The sequence below is a fragment of the Lycorma delicatula genome, chromosome 10, assembly GCF_047948215.1.
Source record: "Lycorma delicatula isolate Av1 chromosome 10, ASM4794821v1, whole genome shotgun sequence".
Lineage (NCBI taxonomy): Eukaryota > Metazoa > Arthropoda > Insecta > Hemiptera > Fulgoridae > Lycorma > Lycorma delicatula.
The window spans coordinates 109,683,482-109,699,780 of NC_134464.1; the positions used below are offsets into that span (position 1 = coordinate 109,683,482).

The 16,299-nt window shown below is 29.5% G+C and overlaps 1 protein-coding gene across 1 annotated transcript; it reads left to right on the top strand.

Moving 5' to 3' along the window:
- Window positions 1-6,747: 6,747 nt before the first annotated feature.
- On the top strand, window positions 6,748-14,279 carry LOC142330940 (uncharacterized). Its single transcript, XM_075376407.1, has 4 exons — window positions 6,748-6,894; window positions 10,064-10,213; window positions 11,698-13,218; window positions 13,393-14,279. Exons 2-4 carry the CDS (start codon window positions 10,067-10,069, stop codon window positions 13,831-13,833), a joined length of 2,109 nt encoding a protein of 702 aa, XP_075232522.1. The 5' UTR covers window positions 6,748-6,894; window positions 10,064-10,066; the 3' UTR covers window positions 13,834-14,279.
- The last annotated feature ends 2,020 nt before the right edge of the window (window positions 14,280-16,299 follow it).

Here is a 16,299-nt window from a genome sequence, read left to right on the forward strand (position 1 = left end):
ATTGCAGATCAGTTGGTTTCAAAGTCAAGAGTTCTAAGGTTCAAGTCCTAGTAAAGGCAGTTTTTTATATGGATTTGAGTACTAGATCATGGATACCGGTGTTCTTTGGTGGTTGAATTTCAATTAACCATACATCTCAGGAATGGTCGACCTGAGACTGTACAAGACTACACTTCATTTATATTCATACATATCATTCTCATTCTTCCTCGAAGTAATACTTTATGGTGGTCCAGAGGCGAAACAGAAAAAGAGAGATATGGAGTATGTGCCATCTGTGGATTATCTTACCCTTGGGAAATTTTGTGGACTGGAAACATATCTTGAACAATTGCCATGAATGTTCTGGTAGTGTGAGCTGTTGCCCCATTCTGATGGAAACTACACTACATTGAAGATGATATGTCTTTTGTAAAAGGTAGTCATAAAAGTTTGAAGTTAGGATGGTATGAGATAAATCTACACATCAGGTTGATGTGTAAAAAAATTTGATTTTAAAAATCAAAATTTCTATATTTGATGCATTCATTTGAATTTAAATATTTTATATTATTTTACTGGTAAATATGAGCTAACACAGACGATGGTAATTCATTAACTCTGCACTAGTATTTTTGGATATTTTTTAGGAGCTACAAAACACTCCTGTTACTTTGTTGTATTCTGTTGATATATTCTAACTTATTACTTTTTATGTGTATTAACAAAATGTTAGTAGGTTTCCTGGTAGGCAACATTTAGAATATCTTTTATAATTTTGTACTTTGTACTTTTAAAATCCTCATCAAAATGTATTAATAGAGCCTGAAACATTTCTAGGTAAAAGAGAAAAGTAACTTTTAGTAATACCTTTGCTGTTTTTTCAGTTACGCTAATGTTTATGTGGTATCTTATGTTTTGCATTTTATATTTTTCATAATTTTTTTTTCTTTGATATGGAAGTTTAACTTATGTTCTATTTATCAAACTGTTATTCATAATATTCTAAGTTAAGCTCTTATTATTAACCGTATTGTAATATATAAAACAAATTTATCTTATCATTGTAATAAAATAATGTACCTAACAAACAATTTTATTTTTTTGCGATAACAATTTCCTTAAATTTTTCATGTTATTTATGACGTGTTTATCTGTTCAGAAAATAGCTAAAAACTTTTTATTATTATTTTTTTTAAATTTATTGATAGAATATAAAGAACCTAATGTTGCTGTACTGAATTGAGGCAGTGTATGTATTGATTGTTTTTTTAAAGGCATAAATTAAATGCATTAATTTACTGATTTACAATATTTGTTTCTGTTTTTTTTTTCTTTTTTGCTGTGATTCATAATATACCTAAGGTATAAAGATGCACCATTCTCGTTTACTTTGAGGTTAGACAGCGTCATTCTGCTGTTTTTATCGCTTTCAGATCCTTCTTTTTTCAATACCCATTTATTACTAGGACACAACTTTATTACTATTGTTGTTTCTTGCAATATAATGACTTGCAATTCTTTTTCTAATTCTACTGAACATTAATATGTATTTCTTTTCTTTGATTTTAAACCACTAACAAAGACTTAAGAAAAGCAGCAACCTACTTAAATTAATTTAATTTCTCAAGTATTACTTATTTAATATAAATTTCCAATCAGTTGGAGTAGTGGTTAGCATGCTGGCTTTTAGATTATTTTGTTATAGTACAATTTGCAACTTCTTTTTTTTTCTATATATATATATATCATTTCATCCATCTCATGATATTTCCATGGGTCTTCAAATCACATTTCATCTGTGATCTTGTATTATCAGCTACCTCCATTTCTTTCATGGTTTTTTTCCAGTGGGTCCACACAAGATAACAAATTAATGTGATCTACCCTGATTGGGAGATTATTTATTGTCACCACTCACCTTGTTTCTTTATCTATCAACCCTTCTGTTCCATGATCTATTCTATAGTTATGTTATGTTCTTCCTACTGATGATGTTGAGATTGTAAGTTTGAGAATTTCTGGTATCTGTTAGCAGGATGCCTGCAGACCGATCCAGGGACTCCTTTTCTGCCCTGTGGCTGCACAATAGCCCTAATGGTCAAAGAGCTTATAAGTAAAATTAGATTTTCTGACTCCTTTAAAAAATGCATCTACCTTCCTAACATTCAGCATTTGTATGAGCTCTCTCACAACATCCCACCACTACAATGGAACAGTAGTTTCCTTTTGTTAATCCTGCCATTCTCTCTTTATTATTTCATTCTCTGGTTTTCAGAGGATTTTACCAGTTCAAGTAATCAGCACTCTTTATGTGCTACTACATCTGGGCCAGTACATTTCTCTTGGCAATCTCCATTACTTCTTTCTTACTCTCATCTGTATTATCCCAAAATAATAAAAAAACTTCCTGAGTACCTTTCCTTCATTTTATCGTACTTGCTAAAGTTCATATTAAATATTTTGAGTCACAATACCAAAATAAAGTAAATTTAGCATTTAATCTTTCCTTCAAGTTCATAATTTTACTTGTTATCAATAATAATAAAAATAATTGTCATATTTAGTGTTACACTACCTTATATAAAATTTGTTCAAATTATATTGACTGTTTGGTGTCTTCTTGAAACATATAAAATTGTGGATAAATTTTTTCCCCGTTACCATTATAATCACTACACTATAACTCATTCCCAACTCTGAACATACTTTTATTGCATCGAACTTTAAATTGTAGTAGCCAGTTATAAACTCTGCAAAGGATGACAAATGAAAACTGGCTATCATTATCAGTAAATAAAGTAGGATTTATTTCCTTAAAGTAGAAGAAAATGATAGACCCTAGAAGGTAAGGAAGGTAAGGAAATGTCTAAATGAAAACTATGCATGTTTGAGGGCTTAGAGATGGCTGTTCCACCATTGAGCTTAATTTGCAGGTGGGAGATGTGAAGGGAATTTTACATACATTATCAAGTTTTCGTAATATACTTAAAGAGAAAAAGGCAGAAATAAAAATTGTGATTTGATTTTTCTATATTCTTTAGTTTTTCTGTAATATTAAAACATTTTTCTACGTCTAAAATACAACATTTGTAAATCTTTGTTTAAGTTATTAACTCTAACCAGTTGACTTTATTCACTAATTTAATGTTTATTGATGGTGTATATTTGCTCAGTATTAAATGTACATTTTGATTTATACAGTAATTACAAATACTATTTTGATTCATTGTTATACATGTTACATTCTCTATCGAAGTTAATTAACATTACAGGTGGTGTAATTTAATAAATTAAGTACATTTATATTCATTTCTCTGTGAACTTTATTCATTATTTAATTGTAGAGTTTTTAAAGTACCGCTTCTTTGTTTTGTAGATTAATAAACTTTTATTCACATTTCATTTCTTATTTCTTAATCTTGTACTTGTTATATGATCTGAAGACTGTTTTTTTTCAAAACAAAGAATTATCATTTGCAATTTAAATTACTTTTTTAAAGAGAATATTAACACTAGTAGTAGTAGTTGCTCATACAGTTATTTAAGATTAAATTATGTGGAATCACAAACAATTATTATCCTTGAAATTATGTATGTAACTAACAAAGCTGCACAGTGTCAGATATTCATTTTAAATCACAATAATTTCATGTTATAAAAATTGTTCTTACATATATACAATTTGTATAAATATTTGTTTTTGTTATTTAAATTTGAAAGGAAAAATATGTATGGGAACTTTTAGATTCTGATATTTGTATTTCTCATATTTTTGAACTCAACTCATTTGCCATTCTTCCCAACAGAAGAAAACTATTTTTTTTAAATACTAAATATCACCTTCATGGTAGAGTGGTAGCATCTCTCGTCTTTCATCCACAGTTCCATGTTTGAGTCCTGGTCAGATATGGCATTCTTCATATTGAAATATTAATTATTATTATTCATCAATAACTGTTATTGGATTTCTAACCTGTTGTTGCTATATAAATTAATGAACAATAATAATAATGCAGCTGGCAAACAGTTTATTAAATTTGGCTTTCGTTGTTGGTAAAGTTACCTTCATACATTTTAATTTCCAGAAGTTATAAGAATATAACTTCAGGATGTTGCCTGAATCAGCACTCAATTAACACTTGATTTGCTAGTCGCCATGATAATATGTGGTAACACTTTTTAAAAATTATTTAACTTTTAATGATTACTTTATGCAGAAATTTTGTAAATCTTTTCGTAATTAATTATTGAGCTCCCTCATTAGTTGAGTTGGAATGGAATGCAAGGATAGAAGAAGAATTTGTATCTCCATACTAATCGCAGAACCTGAACAAAACTCCCTTGCTGCTGTGTCTTTCTTTTATCGGGCGGTAATTATTTATTTACAAGTAGTGTGGTTGTATTTATTTTGTTTTATTTATGGACAGAATTATTTGCTGCATTCCAATCCTTTAGACCAGCGAGAAATTATTTGACCGGGCTGGCCAAGGGAGACTAGCTGCATATGAGCTTCTTTCTCTTGGCATGATTCCATTTCATTCCTTCTCCTGAAGTCCTTTCGCTTCTAGAGTCTTCCAACCTAGCAGGAATGCGCCTTTTGGGAGCCTTAGTGTTGGGAGGATACAATTCGCTCAACTTTCTGGAGGGAGTTGCATATGCTGGCAGTAGTTGAGTCTCTAGTTGTGCTGCTATTAATGACATCAGTCTTAAAATATTTAGGAAATACTACAGTGTGTGGTTGAGTAATATATTTGATCTGTGCTGTGCTTGTTTGTTGATAAGTCTGTGAAACCCATTTCTATCTTTAAGTTGCATTTCTATCTTTCATACAGAAGATTCCAACATAGAATCATGATCAGACTTAATTATCACTTTTCATGATCTTAAAAAAATTTGTCTCTCTTACATAATTGTAACTGGGTGTTGGGTTTTAGTTGCTAAAAGAAAAAAGTTTTTTTTTCTTGTAAGTTTGTCATTAATATCTTTGACTGTATGTGCCCAGTTTCTATGAATTGATAGTATTAGTGTTTTTGTTACTTTTTTATGTGTTTGCATACTCCTGGGTAGGTGTACACCAACTGTTTTAGTACCCTTTTTTTGTATTGTAGATTAATAAACTTTTATTCTAATTTAATTTCTTATTTATTAATCTTGTATTTCTTATATGAATCTGGAAACTAATCATACTCAGATTTTATGTCTTTTGTTTGTGGTTTTGAAAGTGACAATGTTGTAAGATTGTTGGATGATGTATGTTTTTTCTACATTAGTTGTATTTTTGATTATGTTGAAACCAGAATTTATTAAAAATTTGACAAGAGATAATATTTAACTTTCTGAAAACTTGAAAGAATTATATACTGAAGATCCAAAATTATATTAATTGACCATGAAAACGTCAAACAAAGAATTTTAATTTCCTTTAATATATATATATAATATATATATATTCAGTATTATTCTGGAGGCGAAATACTTTGAAGTATTCTGAAACAAGGTTAATAAAAACATTAAACATATACTTGGAAATAGGCAGATTTTGATGTGCTTCTGTTTTTTCAATTAAAATCATATCCCACCTATAAATTATATCTTTGATTAAATTTGATATACTGGTCGTGATTGTTCAGTTCTCTGAAAGATAGTTGTAGAAAGTTCTCGTAAACTTTCTATAAGAAAAGATATTCTGATATTTTTCTGTTAAATTTTTAACTTTTCCACAATTGCTTCTGTATACCGCAGAAAGTTAATGTAGTCAGGCATTACCAGAAACAGTGTAATAAATTTAGAAGTTTAGTTAATGGTATGCTTCTCTTGAAATTTTCATCCAAAAAATCAGTAATGTGTTTATTAATGGTGCATAAGGGCTTATGAGAGGCTGCAGTTTTACAAGTTTTCATGTCCAATGTTACTATGTCAGTTAATTAAAAGGGAAATACGCTTGTCAATTAGAGTAGCCGAATAGAATGCTAGTGTTAAAAATATAGTATAACATTGATATGTTATTAATGGAGAATAAGGGCTTATTAGAGATGGCAGTTTTACAAGTTTTCGTGTTAAATGTTACTATGTCAGTTAATTAAAAGAGAAAGACGTTTGTTAATTAGAATAGTCGAGTAGTATGCTTGTGTTAAAAATACAGTATAAATTGAAATGTTATATGTCATATTATGCTAATCGCTAAGTATCAATTCTGGCATTTTTCAGTCCAAGATGGTTGAGTGTTAGACTTATAACAATGGTCAGGTTAGGACACTCCCTTTTGACGCCAGTTCTGCTAATAGATCATGGAAGACAGCCTTATTCTTTGTTACTGTCACCTTAACTCATTAATTATCATTTTTCATATGTAAATTTTTGATTCTGTAAAAATTAAATTTTCTTCTTTTATACAACTGAATTGGCTTCCATTTATACTTACAAAACATGCAACAATCCGTGTTTATTTTGGCATCAGAGTCTATTTACTCAGTGAGAACTTTTATTTTTTAGATTATTTGTATAACAAGTCATTTCCATACTTACCCGACACAGGTTACTGCTTTAAAACCCACTTTTGTACATAACATGTCTTAAATTATCTTTAAAAATATAGTTAGTTCCAAGCTCTTGACTTCATCAGATGTTACATGAAGTGTAACATCATCTGTTATGTTACATTTGATTTAACATGTGTTAAATCATCACTTGTTTCATTTAACATGCTTACTTTAAGTCACACTTTTGTAATAAAATATTAATATTACGTGATAATTTTTGCAGAGTAAGGATGCACAAACTGGTGATTCAGTTTTGGAAGAAAATCCATTATCCTTGCCCATTAAAAAAGAAAACATCCATGAAACAGGGCAGCAAGAATATTTGTTTGTACATGTTGCCAAGACTGATGATGATCTGACAATATTTAAACAAGTAAGCAATTTTCTTCTTTATCTTTCTTTAAGTTAAAAACATAAACCTAGTTATTGTAAGAATTCTTAATTATTCTATTCATGATGATATTTTTATTTAATGTTTATAGTCCACATAACATTTTCCATTTATTAAGATATTTTAATTTATGGCTTAAGATATTTTGATTTATAGCGCAAAAAAAGTTATTAACAAAGTATAGGAAGGTTTGAAGAACAGATTGCACTTAAGAATTTACAGTAGATAAACATTTTGTACAACAATACGCAACAAAGAAAATACAATGAGCTGAAGCCACTACAAACAAAGCCTCATTTTATGAAGCATGTTAGTTAAGAGAAGTTTTGCTATTATTGTCAATAATCCTTTTTCTATGTTACTGCATTTTTTTTTTAAACAAGATTGGTGTGTCTTTTTACATTTACACATATAACCGGTGTGGTTAACCAAACTAATTAGATTTTATGTTGGTGCAAACAACTTTTTATTGATACATTAATTAATGTCAATGCCTACACTGTGCTCTGGACTATCAGGACTGATAAATCCTGAAAGATCCCAGTTGCATACTATTACCAAAGCACTCGCAGATGAGTTACTTCTGTGAAAATCAATTTATTTTGTAACTATAAGAAAAATAGGTGTTTTTCAGTTTTTGGATTCTTCATAGCTTGGCAATAAATTAATGATGGCCCTCTTAAACTTATGAGGCTTTTTTTCTCTTTTCAATCAGAAAACAGTCCGGACTTTCACCTCGAACACTCACATAAAACTGATTGGTCAAATACATTAAACAAGAGTAGCAGAAAATTCAGTAAATGGAAAACTTTGTATTCAGTAAGTGTTAAGTGCACATAGAGCATGTAGTGAATACACTTCAGTGTTATACATGTTTTAATTGACGTACACATTTTTTAACTATTCTTAGATCCAATTATCTATTAAGAAGTCTATAAAGGATGTAGGATGCAATAAAATATTTATAGGATGTAACTAATTAACATATAATCTCTTATAAATCGATTCACTTGTGTTTGTACATTGTTGAAAAAGAAGGTATAGAAAATTTTAAGCAGTATTTTGGATGTATCTTTTTTGAAGTTTTCTCTAACCAGTATTATAAAATAATTTAGCTGCTACAAGGAACTCAGTGGTTCCCCAGGTGACTGTTCGTTACAGAAGGATCTATGGTGGTTGCTAACTTACCACCTTATTTCATTGTTTTTATATATATTTTGGACTGTGATGTATGATTACAAACACCCCAATAGCACAGTAGTAAAACTGATATGCATTCCTTTCATGTGTTGTCATCTGTTGACACCCTCTGTAACATATATATGAAATGTGTTCTGTCAGATGGTGTTTGGTAGTCATTAAAATTATTTTTACAGTAATTTTTAACTTTTCCACAATGGCTTCTTTGTACCACAGAAAATTAATGCAGTCTTGCTTTACCAGAAACACTGTAATAAATTTAGATTTTTAGTTAATCGTATGCTTCTCTTGAAATTTTCTTGCAAATATCAGTAATGTGTTTATTAATGGTGTATAATGGCTTATCAGAGGCTGCAGTTTTACATGTTTTCACATCAAATGTTACTATGTCAGATTAATGAAAAGAGAAAGAAGCTTATCAATGATATTAGGCAAGTTGAGAAGTAAGCTTGTGTTAAAAACGCGGTAACCATTGAAATGTTGCTTTATATTGTCAAGTCTGTCATTTACTAGTCCAAGATGGTTGTGTGAGGAAGTTGTGAAAACGGTCAGTTTAGGACACCCTCTATTGACTCTATATTTTTATGAACATATGGAAGACTGCTTTATTTTATGTTACTGGTGTTTTCCACTTTAATTATTTTTTTGTCTATAATTTTTTTGCGTTTATAAAAATTAATTTTTCTTCTTTTTTATAATTGAATAGCCTTCCATTAATACTTGCAAAACCTGTAATAATCATTGTTTAATATAGCATCTAAGTCTATGTACTCAGTGAAAACCTTTCTTTTGCAGAAATAAAAGGTAATAAAAAACAATGAACTCTACTGTTATTGCTTACTCATGTCTATTTTTTGGAGATATAGAAATTCACTGAACATTCAGTTATACTGAATGACTCTGGTGTCATGTCATATTTGTTATAAGCATAGATTTTTTTTATAGCAAGTCATTTCCATACATAACCAACACAGGTAGACGCTTTTGAACGTGCTCTGATTCCATAACATGTCTTAAAGGATCTTTGACATTACAGTTAGGTTCAAGCTCTTGACTCGTCAGATGTTACATTTCAGTAATATTTTATTAACCACTCTTACATTGTCATATTATTATATTAAAATATTATTATTACTTTTTTTTGTAGATTATGGATGCACAAACTGGTGATTCAGTTTTGGAATACAATCCGTGGGCAAGAATAACTCCTTGCCCATTAAAACAGAAAACATATTTTTAAGAATTTTCAATTTTTCTATTCGTAAAGATATTTTTATTTACTGTAATAGCCCACGTATGATTTAGCATTAATGTCTGACATGAGATATTTTGATTTATAGTGTAAAAAACATTTATTAGTGGAGTATAAGGGGTTAAATAAATAGCTTTGTTTAATAAATTGCATCTAACATTTTATGGTAGATAAAAATTTTGTACAACAACGTAACAAATAAAATACAGTGAGCAGATGCCTCATGCCTTAAACATTCATTTTATACCGACATTTAACATTGTATATAAATGTTTTAAAAGAGTATCTATCCTTGCCTTTATGAAGCATGTTCAGTTACGAGAAACTTTGTTGTAGCTTTCAATAATCCTTATTCTATGTCACTGCAATTTTGTTTCCAAACAAGGTTGATGTGTTTCTTTATATTTGTACCAGCAACTTATTTCTTTTACCAAACAATTTAGATTGTGCAAACATTTTTTCTATTGATCTATTAATTTACTGCCAGTGCCTCTAATATTTCTCTTTTCTGGCACTATCATGTGTGATTATTTGATGAAAGGTTCCAGATGAATATTATTATAGATGTACTCACACGGACGATTTATTTCTATGAAAATCAATTTATTTTATCATTGTAAGAAAAATAGATATATTTTTAATAGAAGTTAATTATATGAAGATAATAAATAATTATTATTACTATATGTTTTGCTGCAGAGTATGGATGCACAAACTGATAGTTCATTTTTTGATGAAGATCCATTAACTTCCAATATTAAACAAGAAATCAAGCATGAAACAGAGCGAACAGAACATTTGATTGCTCCTGTTGCTATGACATATGATAAACCGACAACATCTAGACAAGTAAGATATTTTCATTTACTTTTTGATGGTTTACCTAATATTTAGCATTCTTGTTTAACACTAGATATTTTGATTAAAAGCTTAAAAAAGTGATACCAAACTGTATGTGAAATGATAAAACAGTATGTGTAGGATTGTACAATTGACAAGTCAAACGTCACTCCTGAAAACTCATGGCTTTTCATAAAGAATAAACATTCCGTGCGAGGTTTTATATAAGGCTTGTTTCTTTCTTTATAGTGCCAAAATATACTGTTCCCCATCAGACAACAAACCTACTGAAATGCAGCTGATATATTCTTGCAAGTAAATTTATAATCTATTCACAGAAACCAGTTTTATGAAGAACATTGTTGTCCTCAGAGAAACTACTTCATTGTGTCTCTTATTGTACTGTAAATGTGGCACAGCCATAACAAATTCTGTAACATAACAAAGTGCTTACCTTCCAACATATATCATGTTGCATTATTGCTGTTAAAACATCCGTAAAACATGGAAATGAATAAACGTAAGAAATATGGTACTTCTGAATACCATTCCTATTGGTCTTTGATAACAGCCATGAGGCTACTCTTCCAGGATCTGTACTTCATGTATAGTTTTTAGTGTGGTATTTATGAGTTTTCTGAGGGTTCCTTGGGATTTTCAATGTGGTTTTATGCCATTTCTCTAGGGTTTTTCAGTACTCATTGATTAGAATCTTTTTTTCATATGTATTAAATTATAATCTGTAATTATAATAAAATGATTATTCAATGTAATATGACTATTGCATGATATAAATCTGAAAATTGAATATATTGATACATCACAATTTTTTTGCAAAATAAACTTGCCTTTTTGAAGCCATGGATGCCATCAGCTTTCTCAAAACACGGTTAATTTCGTAGAGTTTCTTTTCACAGAGAATTGAATTCATATTTTAATGGTACTATAAATTAAATTTGTGCTTAAATTGTTGGCAGCTCACAAACATCTACTAGAAACTGTTGAAATCATTCCCAGTATTGAATTCACTTTGCACAGTCTCTGGCCAATAACTTTTGAATCACTTTATATGGGACAAGACTGAGTTTATTACAAATTCCCTTGTTGCAGTTGTTTTCTGTTAAGCTAACGGATTTGTTTTCTTTGCACGGATTTGTTAAGACTACATCACATAATAGTCGATACGTCTTCATCAAGTACTTACCACTTCACAGATTGGAAAATTTCTACATTTATTGCCAGGCTTCTAGTTTTAGTTACTATTAACAGAACTAAACTACATTTACTGTGTTACATTTTGTCCTCTGTTTTTTAACTGCTTATACTAATGAAATTTTTATTTTTGCTATTTTGAACATACATATTGTGCTTGCTTAAATATGAACATAAGAAATTTAATATTAGAGTATAAGTTGTCAATCTGTAGTTGGCATTATAATAATAACAAATTTTTCTGATAGATTTTTAACTCAACAGCTACGTTTTTTTTCTAGGATCTTATTGAAGAAGTTATTGATGATGTGGAGAAAAAAATTACAGAAAAGAGTTTACAGACATCAAATTGTGTGGTTTGCAATAAATTAAAATATAAGTGCATATGTGATAATGTCATCGATGAAGAATATGATGATTTCAACAGTTTATCTTTTAAAGAAAAGTGCTTGCCAATTACAGAAAAACCAGTTAAAGAAAGGAATGTCATATCGTCTCATCTTCCTACTCACACACGTGTTTTTTGTCAGGAGTCTTTCACTCAGAGTTCTACTTTAGAGTCACACTTATCTATTCATGTTGTGAAAAAAAAATTAAAATGTAATTATTCAAAAAAAACGTTTATTCGACGCAGTAATTTAAAAACTCATATCGATACTAATACAGATAAGAAAAAATTCACTTGTAATTTTTGTAAAAAAACTTTTAATCATAGCAGTCATTTAAAAGATCATATCTCTATTCATACTGGTGAGAAGAAATTCACTTGTAATTTTTGTAAGAAATCATTTAGTCTAAAGGGTAATTTAAAAAAACATCTCACTATTCATACTGCTGAGAAGAAATTCACTTGTAAATTTTGTAAGAAATCATTTAGTCAAAAGAATAATTTAAAAATTCATCTCACTATTCATACTAGTGAAAAAAAATTCACTTGTAATTTTTGTAAGAAATCATTTAGTCGAAAGAGTAATTTAAAAACTCATCTCACTATTCATACTGGTGAAAAAAAATTCACTTGTAATTTTTGTAAGAAATCATTTAATCAAAAGAGTAATTTAAAAACTCATCTCACTATTCATACTGGTGAGAAGAAATTCACTTGTCATTTTTGTAAGAAATCATTTAGTCAAAAGAGTAATTTAAACACTCATCTCACTATTCATACTGGTGAAAAAAAATTCACTTGTAATTTTTGTAAGATATCATTTAGTCTAAAGGGTAATTTAAAAAAACATCTCACTATTCATACTGCTGAGAAGATATTCACTTGTAAATTTTGTAAGAAATCATTTAGTCAAAAGAATAATTTAAAAATTCATCTCACTATTCATACTAGTGAAAAAAAATTCACTTGTAATTTTTGTAAGAAATCATTTAGTCGAAAGAGTAATTTAAAAACTCATCTCACTATTCATACTGGTGAAAAAAAATTCACTTGTAATTTTTGTAAGAAATCATTTAATCAAAAGAGTAATTTAAAAACTCATCTCACTATTCATACTGGTGAGAAGAAATTCACTTGTCATTTTTGTAAGAAATCATTTAGTCAAAAGAGTAATTTAAACACTCATCTCACTATTCATACTGGTGAAAAAAAATTCACTTGTAATTTTTGTAAGATATCATTTAGTCTAAAGGGTAATTTAAAAAAACATCTCACTATTCATACTGCTGAGAAGATATTCACTTGTAAATTTTGTAAGAAATCATTTAGTCAAAAGAATAATTTAAAAATTCATCTCACTATTCATACTAGTGAAAAAAAATTCACTTGTAATTTTTGTAAGAAATCATTTAGTCGAAAGAGTAATTTAAAAACTCATCTCACTATTCATACTGGTGAGAAGAAATTCGAGAAGAAATTCACTTGTAATTTTTGTAAGAAATCATTTAGTCGAAAGAGTAATTTAAAAAAACATCTCACTATTCATACTGCTGAGAAGATATTCACTTGTAAATTTTGTAAGAAATCATTTAGTCAAAAGAGTAATTTAAACACTCATCTCACTATTCATACTGGTGAAAAAAAATTCACTTGTAATTTTTGTAAGAAATCATTTAATCAAAAGAGTAATTTAAAAACTCATCTCACTATTCATACTGGTGAGAAGAAATTCACTTGTAATTTTTGTAAGAAATCATTTAGTCGAAAGAGTAATTTAAAAACTCATCTCACTATTCATACTGGTGAGAAGAAATACACTTGTAATTTTTGTAAGAAATCATTTAGTCTAAAGGGTAATTTAAAAAAACATCTCACTATTCATACTGCTGAGAAGATATTCACTTGTAAATTTTGTAAGAAATCATTTAGTCAAAAGAATAATTTAAAAATTCATCTCACTATTCATACTAGTGAAAAAAATTCACTTGAAATTTTTGTAAGAAATCATTTAGTCGAAAGAGTAATTTAAACACTCATCTCACTATTCATACTGCTGAGAAGAAATTCAGTTGTAATTTTTGTAAGAAATCATTTAGACAAAAGAGAAATTTAAAAACTCATCTCGCTATTCATACTGGTTAGAAGAAATTCACTTGTAATTTTTGTAAGAAATCATTTAGACAAAAGAATAATTTAAATACTGGTTACAGAAGTTCACTTGCAATTTTTATAAAAAAACATTTAGTTTAAAGAGTAATTTAAAATCTCATCTCTTTATTCATACTGGTGGAAAGAAATTCACTTGTAACTTTTGTAATAAAATATTTATTCAAAATATTTTAATAAAATATTTATTAAAAGTCAAATAAGTTTACAGATTGGTATAAGTTGTCTGTGTTATAGGGTCAGTTTGTGGCTAGTTTTGTTTTACATTATTGTATACACAATTATTGTATAATTAGTTTATAAATAAGATCATTTGGTACCATTTTTATTATATATGTACATTCTGTTAATAAAGCTTTGTAATAATTTGCATATTACATGATTCATATTTCCTTTATATCCGATTGTCTAAAAAGTAGAATACATTTATTGTTATTGAAAAATAACATTTTGAGACTACCTAGACCATATTTTTTATAACCTTCTATCATTTTTCTGTCAACACCATAAGTCCTATACTATAGAACTACTAAGTTTTCCGTTCTCAAAATTGAGGTACATGTTTATTTGTCCTATTTTGAAACTAATTTATCACCATTCAGGGAGTTATTGCAGAGACTGAAACAAGTGATATGTTAACGGTGCTAGGTTCCGGCTATATGATGGATGCATCAAAACCTCCCAGTCAAGTTCTTGCAATTGTTGTTAAAGATATCGCGCCTTCTGGCGGTTATCAGTGTGTTGTATGACATCCTTTCTGTTTACTAATTCTGGCCGTTTTGTTTTTAATTGCTAAGTGCAGTCACATTAAATGCCAACAGTACAGGTTTGAGTCTATCATACTGCTTGGCAGCAGCAGCAGCTTGTGATACACGATGCCCCTCCCGTTACACCTAATACAACATCTTCCTGGCCGTCAGTGTGGGCTTTGTCACAGACTATGGAGTTCCTCCTTGCTTCAGTCACAATATTTTTCACCATTGTGAAAAATATTGTGATCCACTTTTCTTAGGTTATCCACTTTTCATCACTGATGATCATCCGGCTTCAGAAATGGCTCAGTTTTGTTATGTTTCAGTAGAGTTTCACAGATAGAAATTCAATTGAGTAAAGTTTTCTCAGTCAGATCATGTGACACCCAAATGTCAAGCTTCTTTTTGTAACCGGCTTTCTCTGAATGGACTAACAGTGTTTGGTGATGGGTGTTAGGCCACTGGCAATGTCATGAAGGCTTGCATGGTTAGACTTTGCCAGAATATCATTTACTTTCTCTGTGATTTTGTGGCTGGTCTTCCACTGCAAGGAGCATCTTGAACATCAAAATTTCCAAAACAAAAGCGACTGAACAATCTCTTGGCTTTTGTTTTTGAAGACATCTTGCCCATAAACAGCAGAAGTTTCTTCACGGTCCTGCGTAGCATTTGCATCTTTATCGAAATAAAATTGTAAGATGTTCATCGGTTTTGCTGAACGTACACTGATTTTCATCGCGCAATACCTTACATACAAGTATAAGAATTGCAACATTTTTTGCACATCTAGTAGCTTCAACTGCCAGCTGTCAAATAATGTTCGGCCTGACCCACTGCGACTCTTATACCCTGAGATTTAGGACATTGAACTATATAGTGTGCAAAACATTCATTACATTTTAGACTTGCTATTATTAATGCATAGCAAATTAAAACTACAAGTTTAAGACATTGTTACAAAGGTAATTCATTAAGTTAAGAGTATAGTAGAAGTAATTAATCGAGAAAGAATATTAAAAACTGTATCCAAATATATCTATCTATAAATATAAAATAGCATGAGAATCATTTATAAAAAACTTCCAAAAATCACTAATGAAGATTAATTTGAAATGAAGAAAATTTGTATACACGTCTTTCTTACAGTGTAAGTGAGCACTAAGAAAGAATTCTTTTAAATTTTGAGTTTAAAAGTTCAAATTGAGTTAAATGTAATTTATTATTTTTTGAATTTTTCTGATATCTACTTGATTTTTGGTATGTGTGTGTGTGTATGCGTGCATGTGCACTCTTATTGTATGTGTGATGCGAATGGCTTTACCAGCTTCTGGTTACTTGACTAAAAAACATAGCGTTTTAAAAAATCATTTTCCATTTCACAGAATACGATATAAAAAAATAAAATATTAAAAAACCTCTGTATTTTTATTAACAATTTTAATATTTTAAGTCGGGCTTGCCAGCACGCAAGAGCTGGTGGGTCGGGCTGCTTCTCATGATGGCACGAAGGACCCTGACGGTATGAGAGGGCGCGCTGCAAGGGGAAGGGCATGTGAAACGCGTGCCCGGACCCTGGT